The sequence below is a fragment of the Coturnix japonica genome, chromosome 2 (genome assembly GCF_054131305.1).
Source record: "Coturnix japonica strain WE chromosome 2, WE-NBRP24, whole genome shotgun sequence".
NCBI classification, from domain to species: domain Eukaryota; kingdom Metazoa; phylum Chordata; class Aves; order Galliformes; family Phasianidae; genus Coturnix; species Coturnix japonica.
Window position 1 is genome coordinate 97,766,964 of NC_140664.1, and position 22,030 is coordinate 97,788,993.

Consider the following 22,030-nt stretch of genomic DNA (forward strand, 5'->3'; position numbering starts at 1 on the left):
GGTGTTCAGAACTGATCTGAAAGCAGCTTAAGTGAGAGAAACAACAGACACTTGTCTGGTAAACACGTTTTGCAACTCAAATGTTCTCATCGCTGAAGCAGTCTGAGGAACTCCATGCAGCATTTATGAATGCAGAATAATTGATCAAAACAAGCTGGTGAACATGAATGTAATGAGAAACACCTCAAAAACTTTTAACAAAAATCTGACTTCCTGGCTAACCACTGTTCTGTGTGATTTAAGAGCCAAAACCACAAAAATATATTTCATCCCCACTAATTGAATACGATGGATCAGATTCATGGGCAGTCACCCTTTTGTTTCAAATGTCTTTATAGCTACAGCAGCAATGACTGGGATTGTATCTCTATGGAAGACGTGCTAGGCCCCACTGACTTCCCACAAGCGGCATAGGAGGTTTGCTGGACATCTGTGCTTTGTGTTCAACCTCTTGAGGTCGAACTGTGAGGTAGCAGCTGTAGCAAATCATGTTTGTAACATCAGTGGAGCTGGGGACTGGAAATGCACAAATGTAGTTTAGGATAATCTGGCACCTCTGAGTATCTACACTCATGCTTCTAAGCGGCCTTTGCAGTTATGGTGCTGTATATTAAGATATTCAGCCTTTTCCCCAAACTCCCACAAACCCATGAAGCCTAATTTTCCCGTCAGCCTCACCTAAAACAAGACAACAGAGAAACCAAAGGGAAGATCACTCACTCAGAAACAGAGAGGAGACCAAGCAGGTGGTAGAAAGATGACCTTTCTCCATGAGGTCAAATAGCTTTATTGTGATTCAACACTACAATACAGTATATATCCATAAAAAAAACTCTATAGTGTATATAAATTATTCCTTCCATTCGGTAACTCTTGTTTTCATTTTATTTTTTTTTTTATCATCTCCGTTACAGCTTTGGTACAATGTGATTTTATTATATTTTTTTTTTTTGTTTTTTAAATACTTTTAGCTTCACAAACTCAACACAAAGTACAAAACTAATCCGAATCAGGGATATTACAATCTACACAGTGGTGTTCAGTGGTAGGAAAAAATCTTACCTCAATGAATTCATGTCACTAGCTAAGCTATAAAGGCATACCTAGCAGACATGACAAAAATATGCACCATTAACCAGCAAACATTATTTTTTTTTTTTCAAAATTTTATTTTATTTTATCTTTTTTTTTTTTACAGGTTTTTTTTTTCCAGCAGCGAATCACTTGAGCATAGTCAGTACTTCTGTCCTCAACTGATTATTCTCTTGTGTTCCTCTTCATTTGAAGGCCATGAGATTATTTGTCAAATAATGCACCGCTATCCTTGTATATCCACGCTAGGCCACAGCGTCAGTACTTGACCTGCCACCCTGCATTGTTAATGCTCGCACAGTTTGTCCTGCAGCTGGCAGAAATAACTGGAACGTTATTGGAGGGGCAGTGTGGGGCAATCAACCGTAGGTTGTTCTGTGGGGCAGGAGGTATGACATTACAGTAAACAGGCATTCCAGTGGCTGTAAGTGTTCCTTGACCTGATTGATTAGGTAGCATGATTGGTTGTTGATATGATTGTTGTGGCAGTCCTTGAGAACCCTGGGTCATTGGCACCTAGACAGGAGGAGAAAAACAGGTTGAAAAAAGCAGTAATTGGTAGAGAAATTCAAGTAGGTCCTACGTATTTGAATCTTCCTTCTATCTGTATTTAGGTATACAACACACTCAGACAAAGTATGTCCCTTTCTTCTGCTCAGAACAGTTCTGAACCCTGAGGCCATCCTGTAGATTAGAGATGGGTTAAAGAGAAATCGATACTATCAAGGGACAATGTCTTGATATGGCTGAGGGTGAATTGCCTGCACCAGTGCAAACAGAAGACTCAACCCTAATATACCTAGGCCATTGGAAAAATGTAGGCCTTTAACCTATTCATCACCTTTAAAACATGTTTTCTGTATATTAAATCTTAAGACATAAGGGGAAAAATACAGTCATAAGCAATTCCTCCGTTTCCATTTGGATTGACGTGGTGTTTTCAGGGAAGCTGATGGAAGGAAGAGGTGAATGGATGCTTTATCAATCTATGGAAATGGATTAACATCATCAAGTTTTATAACTTTCCAGAGGGATTGCCAGGAAACATAAGCACTAGCCACTCTGTAGGCAGCCTTAGAGGCTCTTGTCATAACTCACAGAACCCAGGTATAAGGCAGATGTCTGGGTAATCTGTGGACTCGGTATGACACAAGCCACATCCTTCCGAAGTCCAATAAACAAATCTCTCTCTGGCTATAGGATGTTTCAGAAGGCAGAGTGAGATCCTCTCTCTTAAGACACTGGCAACAGTCTTCACAGATGAGTGATTTTTAACTGGATCAGGCAAAGCCCTCAATTTGATTACAGAAAGCAATACTGCACTGGCAGAGGGGAAAAAAAACCAACCAGAAAACAGTGTTTCTGTCCCTTATTTCTTGAGTTCATTTTTGGCACAAAAAGTAGTATGATTCCTTCATGCTTTGTGAAGTTTCACCCGCACTGCAGGCTGTAATAAACAGTTCATTTAATGTATTCCCAATTCACAATGAAAATCGAAAGTACTAAGAATACATAAACAGGAAGCAGAGAAACCAATTTGACTTAAAAGGGCATTTATCTGGAGACCTCCTGCCACATGCTTCCCTAATGAAGTAATAAAGACCATTCCGTGACTCGAAAACTTAATTCAATTACACATTCTCTAAAGGAAAAAAAAACAGTATTTGCAGCTTGTGATACCTGATAAGACGACATGGCTGGATACTGCACCATCATGCCTTGCACCTGGTTTCCCTGTTGATTATTCATCAGGCTCTGGCTTTGGGGAGGCTGCTGCATTCCCATTAGGCCCTGGAACCCTTGCTGCTGGTTCGGCAGGACAGGCTGGTAACCTGCAAGAAGAAAGCCACCTTCATGTATGCTGTCGCTTTTAGGGCCACAATTAAAACCATTCTCAGTCACGGTGAACATCCTGCAGCCCTGCAGGAGGGGAGAGGCCACCCTGAGGGACACGTGACGTCAGGATGCAATTTAAAGCCCTACGCAGACACAGGGTGCCACTGGCTGCCAGCTTCTTCCTCTGAGGCCACTCCCCATCAATTTCAAGGACACCAGCACTTGGCCATCACTGTCTTACCTGGCAGCTTTCCTTCAAGCCACATTTCTTATCTTCAGATTTGTGCCTCAGAGAGCATCCTCCCTTTCTCTTACCTTCCTTGCAATGCTCCGCTAGCATGATGTATACGGAGATGGCTCTATTTAATCAGGAACAGCACCTGAGTATACAGCATCTCCCTTTTGCAAGATTTCCTGTACAACCGGAGCAGGTATGACATGTGTCATATTCCATCCTACTCATTTCTTATTTGGCACAAGAGGAATTCAGAAGTACCTGCCCAGGGCTGAAATTTTGATGCTTCTGCTCCAGCCCCAAGTTGGTCTAAGTTCAAAAGCACCACAACATGGCTGGCTTTCTGCGGGACAGCTCCTATAGGACTGACTGAGAAACGGGCAAAGCCCAGAAGTTCCATAGGGCAAATCTGCTAATGAAGCAGGAACGTGGATGGGAAACAATGTGGCATCAACACAACCCAGCCTTGCTGGATGAGAGTGAGCTTCCTGGAGGAGGGTAGTGGTTAGAGATGAGGAATTTTGCACAAAAAGGTGGAAAAGGACAAGATGATGTGGAAGGATCCTGTCCTTGAAAAATACAGCCAGCCACGGTCAGTATGGATCTGTGAATAACTCCTCCTCCAGTCGTATTCTGCCTTTAGTACTCATATTTTTAACGTGTAGCTATGCCGTGCACTATCAACTCTGTAGCAACGTTGTCAGAATAAGCATATTTCAGGCAAAGAAGAACTATCAGGAGCAGCAATGCTGTGTTATTTTGATATGAAAAATGTGTCTCGCGTCTGCTCAATTTATATTCATGAATAAAGTATATGGTTTGATACGCTCAACGAATTGGAAATCATCACCTGAGTGTTTCTTCATTATGTAAGAAAAATAAAGTAACTTATGGCTCTGTTTCTGCCAGTCTATTGAGAACTGACAGTTCTCTTTTCAAACCCTTCCTGACGCTTGAGAAATGCAGGGGATCTCTGATCATTTTGGGGCATTAGGGCTGTCTTTTCCACAGACCTGAGATTAATGTCAGCCAAGCAAAATAATACCAACCAAAATTAATTCCACAAGTGATGAACTTGGCTGGAACACAGAGTCAAACATCTCCCAAATGCAGCAGATTATTATACATTCAAATTTGCTCTTTTCCTGCATGCAAACATGGAGTCAGCATATTTTTTAGTCGCAAAAATTACCAACATCAGAAATGCTGTAACTGAGTTTACATAACGCTTATGAAGCAATAATAAACTGCAAGTCGCCTTCTGCTCCTTTAAACCAAGTATGGTGGAAGCCTCAAAAGATGATTCATTTCTTATCAGTGGCAATTGTCAAATCAAGCTGCAGATGCAGCAATGACCAATGGATTGATGGCGGACCAAAGACCAAGTGATGCTAAGCTGAGGAATGACACCAAACATTGGATCTGGGCTCTGAACCACGATACACAGACACGGTAGTGACGGGTGTTCCACAGACAGATACCACTGGGGTCAACATCAGAGCAGCCCTGCTGTCAGCTCTCAATGCAATTACATTACCATTATTTTAATCAGGCTGCTGTTGATAGTTGTCTCTTCACCTCAGCGTTGTGCACCATATTCACCAATAGGACTAACTTATTGCCCAGTCATGCCATGAGCTCATATTTATAATACATTATGAAAAGAGGGAGGTGCCACCCTCATGCTAAACACATAGGTGTCATCTCACAGGGTTGTTAGAATAACATGCACTTTTGCTCTGCCAAAATGTATTGACAAAATCCTTCTCTGTATCAGCAAACACTGCTTAGTAGATCATAGAATCACAGAATGGCTTGTATTGGAAGGGACCTCAAAGATCACCTAGTTCCAAGCCCCCTGCTGTGGAATGGGTTGCTAACCACTAGACAGACAGCTCAGGAGCCCATCCAGCCTGGCCTTGAATGCCTCCAGAGATGGGGCATATACAAGTTCTCTGGGCAGCCTATGGCAGTGCTTTACCACCCTCTGAGTGAAGAATTTCTTCCTAAATCTGATCTAAGCCTCCCCTCTTTCAGTTTAAATCCATTCCCCCTTGTCCTATTACTATCTACCTGTGTATAAAGTCAGCCCCCCTCCTGCTTGTAAGATCCTTTCAAGTATTGGAAGACTGCAGTGAGGTCTCTCCTGAGCCTTCTCTTCTCCAAGCTAAACAATCCCAGCTCCCTCAACCTTTAATCACAGGAGAAATGCTCCAGATGATGGTATAACCACTATGCAGTTTAGGTGCAAGATGGCAGAAAGTGTTACAAAGGTTTGAGTGTCCTGACTATTTGCCTTTACAGGAAATTGTCACTTCTGTGGTCCAAAAGGAGCTATTGCAGTCTCTTAACCACAGCTCCCTTGAATAATGAATCACGTATGGGATGTTTAAGGTTACTGGTTGGCTTCTGTTCCTGCACAAAAGCGAGAGGAAGAAAGAATATGGTGTTCTCAGAAGGCTCAGGAGGGAAAGCCGTGCACTGCTGGGCAGAGAAGGGCATTTTTGAGCTACACAGGTATCAGGAAACGGGTGAAAACAGGAAATGGTACCAGGCTTTCTGCAGTAAGTTTTCTTCATACTTGCTCTTTTGCTCGTTAGCTTTCATACTACATAAAGTGTAATCCTTAAAAGCCTCTTTACTGTCCCCTGAGAACACACATACGTGGGTTATTTTCTAATGGCAGTACACATCAGATGAACCGTCCTATTACTGTGAGCTCCAGGGCCTCTTTACTGCAATTATATCATCCTGCTCTATGTTATCTCCGCTACAAAGGAGGATTTTTTAAATCAGGGCAAACATGAGAGACATTGTTAAACAACCAGAGGAACAAATCGTGTGCAGAATTTCAATGAACGCCTCAGAGGAAAAACGAGCCTTGGATTTCAGTCTAAATGGAAGAGGCCGACGTATCATCAAGGTAATGCTCTGAACCTTTATAGCCTGCATCACCATGCTGACAGTCAGCTAGCCAAGACCTCCCAGAGGGAGAAACACTACTTGAAACACCCACAAATGTTTTAATTTCTTAATGAGGCTATGGAGCTTAGAAGAGAAAATGCAGTGGTCTCGCACCCCTGCCAGTACCATCACCCAGAGCTGTAATTATAACAGGCTGGGTGCTCTGCTAGCCTCAGCACATGTCCTTCGTGAACAGCACATCCACTCCTTTCAGATTTGAAGCATACATTAGCAAGACAGCTTTATACTACGTGCATCAGCACTCCAGGTAAAGAGCAATCAGCACTTTGGATGATGAGAATTTTGCCTGGCACGACTCCCTGAACCACAAATCTTACTCTTCTCTCACCAATGGCCTCTAACAACGTCTTGCATCTAAACCCAACTGATGCAAGCACATAAATTTACAGCAGTTTTGGTGTGAAGTGATTTGAAAGCTCATCTGCTTCCTTCAGTTCTCCAAGAAGCCGAGCTGTGGTCACCAGCAAACCCAAGACAAAACCAAAAGGTGTGTACTTCTGCAAAACACTGCAGCAACCTGGGCAAACTCCCGTGTGTGACATGGACTCCCTCCATCTTTTTCTTTAATCCCATACCAGCACCGCCACCAAGTTGACATCACATGCAAAGAACTCATACACATGAGGTGGCTACTGAATGAATATTTCTGGCCTACTTTAGGTTGCTCCCCACCACTGAAGTAATGGCTCTCCAAGTTTTGCAGGCTGAATCTGATCAGTATCAATTTCCACAATGTTGCCAGGCTATAATTATCTTTCAATATTAAAATCAGGTGTGAATGGGATGCAGTTTTTGCCCAATAGTCACAGAAACTTAAAGAAGAAAATCTGCCTTAATAAAACTACAATTCAGTCATGCCCACAGCAGCAAGTTTTGGCAACTCGCCTGTTTGCCAAATGCTCTCAGTTGGTCCATCCCAAAGTACATGCAAAGCTGGAAGAAAGCAAAACTGAAGCAAGCAGCTCAGCAAGAGCAAATGCTGTCTTAACACAAAGAACCCTTTGATCGTCCAACAGTCCCTAACTGCTACCTGTAAAATACAAGGAAAGAGAGAGGGAAGTGGGCTCTGCTCTGCCCTTACTTGAGTTCAGGCCAGTCGTCCAAGCCATGGGACATGTGTGCCAAAGTCCCTTCCCAGCACAACTGAAAGAAGAAATGTGATGCAACGCATTTCAGCCAGCTAGAACAAAACCCTATGGGCTATGTGCTTTTGTTGGTACCTCCTGCTGATATTCTTTGCCTCGCATCTGTATTGCAACCAGATGTTCACCTCCCACACGAATACAAAATGACCACCTACAAAACCTCCCCAAACATTGCTGGCTCTAGCGCACTGTGCTGAGCTGGATTTCAGCATTACCACCCCTAAGTGTCTGCAGTTCGGAAGTCTCCCACAGAAGGCACGCTAATTAACATCTCCCTACTGGTGTGTCATTTTCTGCACCAGTCTGAGGATCTGAACTGCATCTTGTGCAGCTGGAATCAAAACCACTTTGTATACAGCGCTATTGCTTCAGCTTGGATCTGAAATCTGAAAGACGTGCTGTAAGCCATATCTGCTGCAGTGGATCAATCCACTCCTACTGTGTCTGCTTTCTCTCTGCACTACACATAAAAATGTCTTCAGCTAGTAAGATAGTTGGGCTTTGTACTCCCCTCGAAGACATCTCAGATAATTTATGGGTGTAAGCTGGATACCGTGTGAGCTGGAAGAACAAATACACAGTAGCTTAACACTAAAAATCTATTCCCTTCCCCTCAAAACATCAGATCGTGCAATTGTTTTGTTTTCATACATACACAAAGGAAAAACAAGAGCACCTCTGCCTGAAGTGAAGAGCCGGGGTCATAAAACAGCAGGATTTCGAATTTCCTTTCTCAGTACATAATTGCTGCCAGAATTGCAGCTCCCTGGTTCCTAAATTGGCCTTAGCTCTGCTAAGAGCACCTTCCTGCCTCCTGAACCCGATTAACAGAATCGTTGCTGGCAGGCCCACAGAAAAAGGATCGCATCCAGCTGCATTATAGAGCTCAGCAAGATGTATGCATCAGAGATAAAAGACAGTAAGACTTTATTATCATAATAGAAGGAAGAAAAGCATTGGTTAGAAGACAGCTTGTTCCCCTGCTTTTCATCTGGCTGGCAAAAGTCCACAAAGTCAGCAGTGCAAAACACAGTATTAAAGCTCTTTCACTTTCAGAAGAAGAAGAAATAAAATGTGGAAGTTGGCTGCAATTTTGCATTATTTCAGAACGACCCATTTGTAGGATTTGCTTAAAACTGCTGATGAAAATACCCGTACACAAAAGAAAATCTGTTGTGCGTAACAACTCTGAAATCCCCCGTTGGGTAGTTATATCCAGCTGGTAGAGCAGGGCCTGTCTTATCTGCTGAACCTCCCATCCTTGTCTTCACCATTTATTCTTTCTCACAAAGCTATGTGAAATCTTGTTTTGCAACCTCAAAGGCTGGAAGAAACCCAAAGCACAGAGCATCTGAAGCATGGTTTCATGCACTGCTGCAGACACCACAAACAACACAGGAAACTTCCCAACTGCTAATAAAATGCAAGGATCAGAGGAATAACACATCCCATAGCTAAGCAACCCCCCCACCCAGTACAAACGATTTGAGATCAGGGCCTCACAAGTCTATTTTTAACTCTGCTTGTCCTACATAAACTGGAATGAGGTACATTTGTACCAGATCTGAGAGTGCTTTGTGCATAGCCTTTTCTTCCAGAATAGTAACAGTGTAAAACAAATGGCCCCATCTTGCTGGAAGAAGGCCTCCTGATATGGTGATCTAGATTATGCCACTGTGAAGTGATGAAAGTAATACCACATACCTGTGATACTTTGAGCTTCTTACATGTCAGCACCAAAGAAACATCCATTACATTTTCTTTTTCCCTTTCTCTAAGAAGCCAGGCTCTAACTGCTGGAGACAAGGAATAGCATCAACTTAAAAAAAACCTATTTATATGCGTGCTCCCTGTCTCATGGAGAACGGTTTCACAAGGCACGCCAAACTGTAACTTAGACCCTTCCATTCCACTATTCAAGCAGCTGTCTTTTGAGCACAGATGCAAAACCATGGATGCAATGGAAGAAGTTTTTATGAATGACTTAAGGATGCATACCTGCATCATCAGTAACCACCAGTTACTTTTCCACGCCTGAAAAGATCTGTTTTAAAACTCCGCAGGTAAAAAAGCCCAGACAAATAAGAGGTATGATTAAACACTGTCATTATATACCTAATGAAATCACAGACTGTAACATCTTCTGAGACTAAAATTTTAATTAAGGCAGGCTGGCATTTGGGCTTCTTTTCCTCCCCCGTGTTCCAGGGGAACAGCAGGTAAGGTCAATCGAAATGCTTATGTGATAAAATTGCGTGAGAGCACTCCTAGGAGACCTGGCATTATTAACAAGAACACGAAGAAGGGCACAGTTGAACAGTTCAAAGATAAATGATTGCGTTCAGTTTACTTTTCACTATCAGCTGGAGAACCCGAGAGCTGGTTTGTGACGAGAAATGTATATTAACAAGCATCAAAAGGAGCTAGAAAGGATACAAATACAGGAGACTCAAGGCTGGGGAAACAGTTTAAAATCTCGATCTATTCTTTCACTTCTCTACACAAAGGATTGCTAAATTACAGGGACAGCTGTAAGCACAACTTGCTAGTGCTAAGTGGCTTGATGCTGAAAATAAACCTGTTTTTGCTGAGAACCTAAAACCATGTTATTACGTGACTTACTTTATTCTCTTTTCATTTATCCTTCTATTTTACGTTTAAGGCCCTTTAGTTCCTGTTTTTCAGAATCTATTAGAAAAATGGTTCACTCTCCTTCCTGAAGATAAATCTGAAGATAAATGGATGGGTGCCTCTATCAGACACAGTATGCAACTCAAAGCTTCAGCGAAACTCGGAAAAGAAAGTTCTATTTTTAAGACAAAATCCTTTTTATCTCACTTCAGTAAAAATATAGAGGGAAGAGCCAGCTGCAAGCCAAAATAATTGCAATAGAGTAATGCAGGGCTCCATTACAGCAGCATAATTCTGGTGAAGCAGCTGATCCAGGATCTTGGCACTCAGTGCAGCTCAGAGCCTGACTTAAATGCATTAACCCAGACAAAGCATGTGCAGCTGTTTTGGTAATCTGAAGCTTCTGAATTTTACTGGAGAGAAAAAAAGAAGTCACTAAGCCAGCAAATGACACAGGTGAGAGTGAGAGAGAGGAAGAAAGTATTTTATACTGCTGAACTAAGTACTCAGTCACGTGAAAGGACAGCCTTTGGGAGATGGATTTGGAAAGGGCTTCCCTTTGGTTAGCATGATAAGCAATGGCAGATGTCCAAAGCCAGCCGGTGCCTGCAGCGTGGTTACTGCAGGGACCAGTAGAGCAGCACTCTGAGAGGGGTGAGGCCTCCTCATCCCAGAGCAGATAAGGCACGGAAAGCACGTGCTGAGGGCTAATGTGTGGTGTGGTGGCATCAGGGAGGTCCTGAAGAGCGCTGTGGAAAAGCCAAGTTCAGCTCTCCTGCTCTCGGCCCCTGCATGACAACCCTACTGACATTAATTAACCCACTCGTGGGCAGGCCAACAGATCACTGTGGAGTTTCTGGATTGCTCTTAAGAGCTCTGCTGTCTAAAGAACAAAGTACACACAAATCTAGTCACAACTCTAAACTGCGCTCACAGGCTGTTGCATGGGTGAAGTCTGCTGCACTTTCTCCTCAAAGGACTTTTCAGTAGCAAATACAGAACAAATATAGAGCACAGCAAATAGCTACTTACAGCTAATGCCAATGTAAAATTCCCTTCATATTAATAGCTAGATTCCTTTGGCACATGCCATGCTGAAGTTCTTGCTTCACATTGAAGGCATGAGATGTAGAGGGATGCCATTGCCAGCAATACATTACAGAGGGTCTTCCTGCAGAATGAGTACATAACATTGCAGTCTGGATTTGCTGCTTTCAGAGATAGTGTTTACATATTCTCACAGGAGAGCTGAACTTCCTCTGAAGCTAGGACTTACAGCAAAATGGAAGGAAAAGAAGCATACCATGAACTATACCAACACTGTATTTGGTATGAACTTTCACTTGGTATGCATTCAAACTCTTACTGAAAAAACACTGGCACCAACTTAACTCTTGCTCTCTACGTACACACATGCATGCACACATATACAGGTATCGATGGAAACAAACAGATTGAACAGAGAGCTAAAAGCGTGTTGAATAGTAACCCATGTGCTGCAAGCCCTGTAGCTAACCAACTGCATTAGCAGTGTGATGCAGGGCATGTGGCAGCTCCACACTGTGTGATACAGCCATTCAGCACAGGGCTGCCCAGGACAGTCTGTATGTATAATGAAAACGGTTGAGTAACATCCTTTCAGATAGTCCACTGGAGAGATTTGTCCTTATCTGATCGCAGCTGAATGGTTTCTTCACTCAAGTCAGGTGTCAATATGATCACTTTCTTTATGGTGTGGAACAGTCCTGGCCTTTCTAAGGACACCAGGCTCACAGCTGTATTTCCAGCTAAGACCATCTGCAGATATGACTGACAGTGTCCAAGATAGAGGAAGATAACAAATGTCTGAGTCACAGACATCAGCTGGGCTACTGGAATTGACTGAGCACAGCTGTTCTCCATGCTGGTGATTTGAGCCTTGGAACACAGAGCATGCTTCAAGCAGCACAGCTCATGAGATGAGCAGTATGCTGTGTGATATGCCCCAAATGTATGCATTTCTGTGGTAGTATTCTGTTATACTAAGCAATTTCTGCCCGTAGTCTAACAATCATTCACAATTGCCTATCCATTGCTTTTGTTAGCAAGTCTTTAAGAGCTGCATGTGATGAGACTGCAGCAAGCCACCCAAGCAGTATGAGATACGACCCAACATACAAAATCAGCAGAAATAGATTTGAAAAAAAGTCTTATACATCCATGCAAGCTGTCAACACACAAATTCAGTCAATTTCAGAATGTTAATCCCTGCATTACATCAGTCTGATTTTCTGGACTGCCCCCAAATAAGCGAACTCTTGACTGCCCATTTCCTAATCAACAACATTGTATTAGTATTGGTGGAATATCTATAAACATAAGTCTGGCACTTCCACCATGCCAGCTATGCAAGCTTCAAGGAATAGCTGCAGCCTCTGCACTGAAAACTGTTTGCTCTAGAACAGATGAGGCAGCTGGAGACTGCAATCTGTATGCCCAGTAGAACTGCACTAAGCTCTCCCAGAAAATGCACCAGAAAATCTCAGTGCACACACCTGCTTTAACAAGCACAAGTGCTCAGAGCTGCACTCAGGTACTGCTGATCCCCACTGCTTCTTCACATATGTTTAGTTTGATGCATCACACCACTTAGCGTGAGGAGCTGTTTGTTTACCTATACCATAAGGGCGCAGCAAGTTGTGGGCTGCATCCCCCAGACAGATGCAAACAGATGCAAGGATGATACTGAAGCCAGCACAACTTTGATGGAGCATATGTTCGCCCATATGGGTCCAACTGCAAAAATCACATCTCTTCTTAGTGCACACATGCAGAACATAATCCAAAAACTACCGAGGTTAGGTCGACTTTTAACTGACTTTGCACTGTACTGGGAACACTCACCTGCAACATGGTGATTACTCTGGCCCCTGTACAGCAGATCCCTTCAGCATTTGCTTAACTTCTAAACATGTGAGTGGATTTTTCTATTTCAGAGCTATGATTTACAGGCTGCTGGACTGAGGCCAGGGAACTCAGCTTTCTGATGGAGGAAATCTCCTATATGAGAAATACTGGGATTTGCAGTATATTATTCACAGTATATTACCAGCATCTTTTAAACAGCTTCTGAGAAACTTGACCAGACAGGTGAAATCAGTAGAAGGGAAAAGAAGCCCCACTGCAATAAATTCAGTTCTACAAAATAGCACTGGCTATGTACCAAGAGATACTAGCAAACTGTAAAATAAATAGCAGCCAGGGAAGAGTAAGGCACGTGTGGCACAAGCAGAGTGTTTCCAGACATCCTTACAAAGCAAGCAAACTCCTTTTAATTTACTAATAGATCTTAGTCCAATTTTCTTAGTTTTTTTGTTAATTCAGATAGGCAATAAGGGAATTGGGCTAGGGATTTTATGCTAATAATGCAATTGTTACCATTAAGATCTTCCATTTCCACTGTCTTTACCCCTTGTAGTAGACAAGAAGTACCTCTCTTGTAGACATAAGACGTGCACATGATCTTGATATCAATCTTTCTGCTAAAACTAGGCTGAACCTTTGTCTTGAATGGAGATTTCAATTCCTGTGTTGGGTGGGCAGAACAAGATGAACAATATTAATAGAAAAAAAAAAAAGACAGGAATGTACAGTGCATGAAAGCTCTCACTTTTTTTCTTTTCTTTTTTTCCTTCTCTAAAAGGGGTTTTGAGACACTTGAAAGTGTGAGGATTAACAACTGGACGCACAAACTCATTGTTTATCCACATAAGAAATGAACAGATGTGACCCTATCAGCTGCAAGCTTTTCTGCACAGAAGGAATCTTGGTCCAAGGGGAACAGGAGAGAGTGAAAAGGCAGAGGAAGGATGAAGGTGGCTTCAGAAGAGACTTTCTGGTTTCTGTACTCATTCCTGAGACTGACTATTGAGTTGGCCAAGAGGCTGACAGTGGTGCTTGGGAAACGGGTACACAGCTGCTGGAGCTGGTTTGGGGTTATCACTGTGCTGTAGATCTCACCAGGGAGATGCTGGCTCTCAGAAATCTTTGTGGCAGAGCTGCCACAAACACTGAGAAGTTATGTGCAAGGCAGGCTATCGTGATTGATGCTACATATTCAGAGCAATGGGAAATGCACAGACCAAACACATATGGAGTCTTCAGCTCAGGATAAAGACTGATAACAGCTGGGTGTGTGGTCGTGGTAGGCTTCTGAGATAGCAGCAAGGATTTTTTCCTTGCATATATGATAAATATTGATAACTTTTTTGCTTGCTTATGATATAGTACACTCCAAATGCATTACTTCTTTCTGTGTATTAGTTTTCCCATCTGTAGAATAAGGTATTGAAGGGAGACTTCTTCATGAGACATTCTTCAGTCCAGCAGTGCTGAAAAGTGCTATATGTGCCCTGGATAAAATCAATGGAAAAAAGAGCTGATCTTCAATATAATATATAATGCAAAGAGACCTCTAGGTACTGAAATTGTTAAGAACTGCATACAGAGCTTTGCAAAATTTCCAGTTGGCTGAAGAACCCTACTTTGAGCCAACAAAAAGATATTTTTTCAGTCTGCATCAATAAGGGCAGGGCTGAATTCCCAGTGCCTGAGGTCTGCCAGTACTGGCAGGAAGGCAAGGAAGAGGATACAATGAGACTCATCTGCTGGAGAACTGGTCTTAGAACACAGGTCTCAGCAAATCATCAGGGCCAGCAAACAGATGCAAATGTGCACATTGAAATTAACGGGGAAGGGTTTTGAGAAGGCTTTCCAGTTGCTTGCCCAGAGGCAACTGCCAGCTCATGAGATTCAGCTGACAGGACAGAGAGAGATCTTCTGTTGGTATAGGAGGAAACTCAGTGCTTTTTCATAGAACAGTATGTATATGCCACCCTTTGCTGCTGTGCTCTTGTAAATTATCTAAATATATGGACAGAGGTACAGATGCATTCCCACACAATGACTGAAATTAACACAGCACCGTCATCCAAGTCTGCTTTAGGCTAAAATGGTTGTCTCCTGCTTATGTATGTCCTCTGGAAGGGGTAGCTGATTTTGTCTACTCCTGGTAGGGCTGCATGAAGTCAAACCACGAAGCAGAAATGTTTCTCCATGTAAGATTTATAACGCGCATTTCTTGAAGTGGTGGCTGATGTGCCCAGGCAATCTGCTGAAAATGTCTGTGTGGCAAAAATTTTTTGAAAAGAGAAAATGACAAGATCTGTAAACACATCTGCAGAATGTTCTTCAGTAACAAGCTAATCATTCTCGGTTGCAAACCTTGAGAATAAACACCAACTTCTGCAACTGGAAAAGGACAAATGTAAGTCAGACCTTCAGACTGCTCCTCATGACACGGTATTAAGTCTGCAGCTATGAACTTTCCTTACAATACCACCATTCTTCAATTCTAAGTAATTAGCACAGCTTCTTCAAACTAAAAAGCAGATGAGAACAATCTATACCTTGTAGCAAAAAGATCTGCAGGAAATAAAATAATTCACTAATAATAAAACCCCCTAATTTATATACCTTGTTTTCATATTCTGAAATGAGCCACCACATCAATTAAGAGAAAAGCACTTTTTCCCCATCACAAGAGAAGGCTCCGCAAATTGGTTCATAAATATTCACTGGTACTTTAGGCACAGCCATAAAAAGGAGACGCTTTACTGCCTGTCCTGAAAATGGCATATTTAATGCCAGAACATCACCAAGAATAAAGAGCTAAGAAGAGGCTCTTGCTGCAGACAGCTTCCAAGGAGTGGCAAGGTCCTGCAACAGACTCAGATCATGCTGAGCTGATCTGCTGCTTTGGCAGGAGAAAGAAGTGACGGATGAGCTTGGGTCTGTCCAGACCTTACAGTGACAGGTGCACCCTTTTTCTTTTTCCTCTTTAAATCCAAGCAATTGAATAGCTTGGTGGGTATTCTGCATAGACAGTAAATAAAGTCCATAAAGCAAGAAAGCTTACTGCAGAGACCATATCTGGATCACTGTGTGGATGATCTACACCAGTAGACTGGCAGAAGAAATGCATACAAGCCACAAGCAAAGCTACCTCAGCCATGCAAACTGCATGGAAGAATGAAAATTAAAGGAAAAAAAGCACACAAATGCAAGCATTCTTAAAGCTAATTAATTATAATCAGATAATGGTTGTAACTATAATACATCCATTAAAGTGCTGTCTTCTTTACAGGGCAAAGCAAAGTTTCCATTCATATGTATGTATCTATCAAGGCTGCTCAAATCCATTTGATAAAATAAGTTATGATGCATTACAAATAAAAGTCTAGCATAGCATCACGACTGTGAAGTATGAAGATAACATATTGTGCTGGCAAGTGATAAAATTGCTCACAGTGACAGCTGTGATTTATTGAAGCAATTCAAATACACTTTGAACGTATATTAGCTTCGCCTCTGCCCACAAAGGGCTCATTTTAGCAGGGTAGGCCACACCAGTGATAAATTACATACCAGCAAGAACTGAAGGCAATTGGCAACATCAGATGCCCAAAGGCCCCGAATTACTCCGATAATGTGGTTTTCATGATAATGCCTCACATGCAACAGCATCTGAGCACCTAAAGAAACATATCAAAGCTGTGTTTTTGTTGGCTTTCTGGAAGATAACATTGGTGAGAGCGGCTGGGACTTCCCAGCTAAGGCTGACATGCAAAGCATTCATAAATTGGCTCTGGAAAACATTTGGCGCAGAAGGTTGCAGTTTAGCTGCTATCTTTTATGCAGAAGCTTGAAAATAGTGCCTCCTGCTACCAGGCTGTAGGCAGTGGAACAACCACAGGCTTGAGGCCTATGGGCTGCAGCTCCCATACAACCCAGCTGCTGCAAGGCTCTAGACGAGACTCCTACAGCAAGGTCTTACTGCTGTAAAAGCATCAAAAATATTTTACTGTAAGATATTCTGGGCTGAATTCCACTTTACAATGCACCAGCACAGGCCACACTGAGAATGACTTCACAGTCAACCTGGGCTTCAGGAGTTGCTTTTCTAAAGAGACTGTGTCTCAAGATGGAGAGCCACACAGCAACCAGTACAGTCCTCCCATTCTGACACACTAGGAAGCAGGCCTCCATCTCTGTACAGCTCCTAATTTAACAGCAACAAGTGAAATTAATGACTCGGTCAAAGCAATTACATCTTGCTGTGGATCAAAAGAAGTTTATCAGCAATTATACAGTAATCAGCTCTTCTCCAAACATAAAGCACGTTTAACAAAGAGTTTGTTCCTGGTGGGCATTTTTTAACTTCTGTTTAATCCAAAACACTCCCTAGAGAAATGATAATCAATATTAATTTCTGTAATACCTACTACTTACAACCTGAGGATCTCAGACATACCGCATATTTCTAGAATGAGCCCATGCAACTTCTTAGAGCAGTTTGGCCATTTCTTGCATTTATGCCAGTAAACATCTGAGAAAATTGAGTTTCTACAGTTAGGCTCCATAGGAAAAAAACACCAGTGACACTTGTTACTGAAATGGTACAAAATGTCTACGTACAAATTGATGCCAAAAAAGTAAGCGGGGTAAACACATTCCCTAGATATGGGGAACTGGAGAAGATGCAGAAGTGTTGAAACTTAGCAGTTGTTTTCCTAATTTTCCTGCATTGTATACAGAAGAAAGAGCTGGAAACCTTTTTGAACCTACTCTCTTTTTCTCTGTTTACTTTTAATTGATCCAACAGTTAGAGAAAGGAACATTTCTTCCTTGGACTGAAATTCTTGGTAGCATAGAACAGTGTACACTATTGTCTTCAATAGCTTCAAGAGCTCAAGCATCAGTATTCTTCAGAAACACTTGTAGGAATTGAATTGTTTGTAAGGTAACTGTTATTCTTAATAGGTTTTTTTCACTGCTAGTTACTAGAAATATGGATTCAACATTATTTTAAGCTCAACACACTGTAAAAGAATTACCTTAGTACCGTGTGATTATGATTTTTACATCACTTTATATAAGTACAAAGCAGAAAATAAAATTTAAGCAAGGAAGAAGGACAGGAACATCCTTGTTTCTTCAGTAACATCAGCTTAAATATAGAAATCTGTAAAAAGGAAGTCTTTCATCCCCTTCCTTTTTTCCCCCCTATACACTCTAGGTATAAATTTGCTAAACTAAAGGAACCTTTTTGTAACATTCCTTACCAACAGGCCAGAAATACTCTGCCACCTTTTTATCTCTGAGCAGGGGAAGAATTCTCCCCTCTTTACTGCAAATTGAGCAGGAGGAAGCAGTATTTATCACAGTCCAGAGTTGGTTGGCAATTACAAAAGCAAGAACACCCTTCCCTATCCCACCACTCACATGTGCTTGCTGTTCTGTAGCAATGAAATAACTCTTGTAGCACTCCAGTAACCTGGGTAGTAAAAGTGAGTGGAGTATGCTTGGTTTTATTCTTCCCACACCCTCAAACAAGGATGGGCTATGATTTCATGACTGTTTGCAAGAAAAAGGGTAAACAAAGAACACAATCTGCTTCTCACACTCTCTCTACCTGTTTTTTTTCTGTACTGCTCAGAAACTTGGTAGAGCACTGATTTCCTCTCCTCTCTTCTTTGCTTTTAAAACCAAGCATTCAGTTGTACCCACCCACAGCTTTACTTTAGGCCTTTATCAATTATAGCAATGCAAACAGCAAGTTATTGTGAAAACTGGAAATTCTCCATTTCTGTCAGGCCTTCTAGTTTTCTTCAAAGAAAACAGCAGCACGTTTCCCAGGCCTTAGACAATAGCTCTGGAAAGCTATCATAAATGGTAAATACAGAACCATGTAAAAGACGTAAGTATTTTACCACCTGCTTTTACAGCCTAGTAATTGTAATATGCCTTTTTGCTGCATTGCCCTTCAAATGAAAGCAAAATTCCCTCAGGTTACATTCAATTTTTCTGTTTCTGTTATGTCAATGTAACCATCTTTTGTAACAAGTGAACAAAAGCTTTACCACCTTTGTGCGATCAATGTTATTGCTCAAGCAAAGATAACTGGTATCTCTTTGTTAAGGCTCTGTTTTCATGTACTGTCAGATTACGAATACAATTCTAACTCAGCAGATAACAACCGGCTTTTCAGACTAAGGGTGAAGTGGCCTAGGTGGAAATACTAAATACCTTACACACTCTTGGACATAAAGCACTGTTCTTCCCCAGGATCTGCACACAATTATGATATCAGACTGTACAAGATGGTCTGTGCAGATACACCCATCCAAAATGTCAGCTCATGACAGCAGAAAGTTAAGGTTTGATGTAAGCAGTAATCCTCTTATGTCAGAACCACAGTGAAATCACAGGAGTTTCCTTACGAAAGGACCTTCTGTGCTTGCAGAACAGCAGGCAGATTTACTCCTAAAGGCAGGTTAAAAAATACATCTAGAGCCAAGCATACAGACATCTGTACAAAGATGTGCAGTTCTCAAAATGAAAGTCAATCACTGCAAAGTGTGAGAAATTTGTCATTGCTTGGCTAGAACTTCATTGCCTTAAGGGGTCACAATCCCAGCACTTTAAAACTGAAAACAGTTCAGTTTTGTGTCCACATGGCCTCAGAGAGCACCAGGGTGCTGTGGTTAAGTATGCAGAAATCAGGGAATGGCAGTGCAAAAGTAGCCCCTAAAACCTTAATTTCAGCAACTTACGCATACATGAATAAGATGCAGTATTTAAGTGTATAATAATGATGTACATTGCAACAGGGTTTGCCCTGTAAATTGCTAATGTGACTGTCATAAGAATTTCTCATCTACCTATTTCCTATGTTATGAAGCACAGAAGGACTTTTAAAATGGATTTGAGCATGACAGCTTGCAAAGACATGACCTTGACCCTCACACAGTGCTAGATGTTCTCATGTACACACATTGCTAGCAATTTTCTTCAGATGTATCCATTGTAAGCCATGAGGAAAATCCCATGAGGAATACGCTAAGTAGCCAAAGTCTGAATTTCAAAACCAAGATTCAATTAAATCTGCATCTGCTTTTGCTAGGGCACTCAAAAGGGTAGTCTCACTGGGAACTAGCCTGTCAAACGTTAACCTCCTACCCTGGGGTATGCTGGTGTTCCAAGCTGCAAATTTTCTTTCCTCTTTTAATTCTACAAGGAATAACATATCTGCCCACACGTACTCCTCGTACTCAGAAGTCACGCATGTGGGTCTTTTGTTAATCTTAGAAGTATGTTCTCTGGAAAGCAATAGGTGGACACAAACCTCACCACAAAACAAATGGACAAAAAAAGCTCTACATAAACATTATCTCGCTGTCACGGTGCATGGATGTTGAAGATTTTAAGAACTTTGGTGCTGATCATTTGGGATCACAACATAGAAAACCCAAATCCATAATGTGAAGAACTTTTTAAGTCCCTCACATTCATGCAACAAGGGACAACTCCCTGAGCCCAGAGAATTCTTCCCGAGGATGCTAGAGGCTCACAGGCTGTGCTTCTAGTACAATAGACACAGTGCGCTTATCAGATGCAAGTGTTCACAGAAACTCAGTTTCAGAAGGAACAGATTCAGTGTCTTTGTAGTCCTGCTCCTCTTTGAACACTAGAAAGTAACATATAATACTTGGATAGCCACCTGTTAAGCAAAGGTAAAATATTAGTGGATAAGAATCCCCAGAAAATGCTTACTATCTTTGCTGTGCAGCAAGATCAAGGCAGTTCCCTAAGCATCTCACAGGTGTTCTTGACTCATTTCATCCCAGAGGTCCTACCTTCCCTGCCAGCAAGTTGCTTGGACCTTGGAATGGATAATACGGATAGCCTGTAGTCCTCCTTTCACTTACATGTATTAAAATACAAATCTTAAACCCAAACTGCAGAACATGAAGATAAATCAGGTATTCTTCCATTTATTAAAACCGAGTATGCAATTAACCACCTGCTCAGCAGGATCCTCCAGCATCCTTTCTATTCCAACAACAGCACAGTGTGACAGGTCTGTCAGCATCACAATACATATGAAAAGCAAGCTAGTTTACATTTCTAATGATGAAAACTTAGTAAGATTTTCAAATTACTACAGTATATTATAAAAAATGGGTAATCGCTTCTTTCTTTTCAGAATCCATCCAGACCCCACGATTTTGAAAACACTACCAGAAAAGTTAATGCTGCTGTAAAACAGTAAAATGGATATCCAACACAAGTCTCTGACATTCAATTTTGTGCTTGGTGAGTTCAGCATTATTACAGCAATTGCAGTAACTACCATTGTATTTAAGCATGGTTGTACCAGCTCATTTTTTGTGCCCTTGCCCTCACCTCAGATCCCTTTTTGGCACTCGATAGCTACACCTGGTGTATTAAAACTTCAGTAATCCTACAAGAAATATACAATTCAGCATTTCTTTTCAAAGCCCTCATTGGTATCACTCAGCATAGAACCCTGCTGGAACTGCTCCACAGCACACCACTGCTTGGCTCACTTTTCCCTCTCATTTTAACTTATTGGATGTACTGAGTCTGTTTATTTACAGAAGAAAACTCAGAAAAAGAGCTCTTGCTGATTAATTACGGCCTCCTCAGAGACAGCATTTTGCTGGTCAATCAAAAGCAGCTCTCTAAGGTAAATCGTACTTTCATATGTCCATGCCTGTTGCTCCAATAGGTCGTATCACTCCATATTTACACAGTGGGCCATGCTGTAGCACAAATAAGCTATCTAGTGCTTTTCAACCACCACTGTAAACTTATGTTAATCAGGACTGAGTAGAAAGAGCAGAAATCAAACTAATTTTTCCCTCCTCGTTTTTCTAATTGGTGAGAAAACTTGCATTGTTTTTCTCTTTTTTTTAAAAAACACTTGGACATAATGGATGAAAGTAACATATGCTGAACAAAGATGGGCAACCTTAGTGTTGTCCCAGCACTACTGAGGACTGCAATGTTGGGATGTCTGTCACTACTACTTTGGTATCAATGAATACTGCACCAATATGTTGAGACATGCTTTCTGGAAGAGCTTCACATTCTTCTCCATATTTTTTTTTTTCACATCCTTTACCTCTAATTATCAGAACACCCTTGACAAAGCTCAGTGACAAACTGAAGACCCACAGCATGCACTCTTAATTGACACTTA

The 22,030-nt window shown here is 41.7% G+C and overlaps 1 protein-coding gene across 43 annotated transcripts in view; it reads right to left on the reverse strand.

Moving 5' to 3' along the window:
* Positions 1 to 750: 750 nt before the first annotated feature.
* The window catches only part of ARPP21 (cAMP regulated phosphoprotein 21), a 177,431-nt gene continuing 156,151 nt past the window's right edge, over positions 751 to 22,030 (reverse strand). For all 43 annotated transcript variants that reach the window (XM_085538153.1, XM_085538170.1, XM_085538157.1 and 40 more), the window contains 2 exons: positions 2,773 to 2,924; positions 751 to 1,608 (listed from right to left, as the gene is read on the reverse strand). In XM_085538153.1, the coding sequence (XP_085394279.1) occupies positions 1,351 to 1,608; positions 2,773 to 2,924 (410 nt within the window). In that variant the 3' untranslated portion in view covers positions 751 to 1,350. The remainder of the gene's footprint in view (positions 1,609 to 2,772; positions 2,925 to 22,030) is intronic.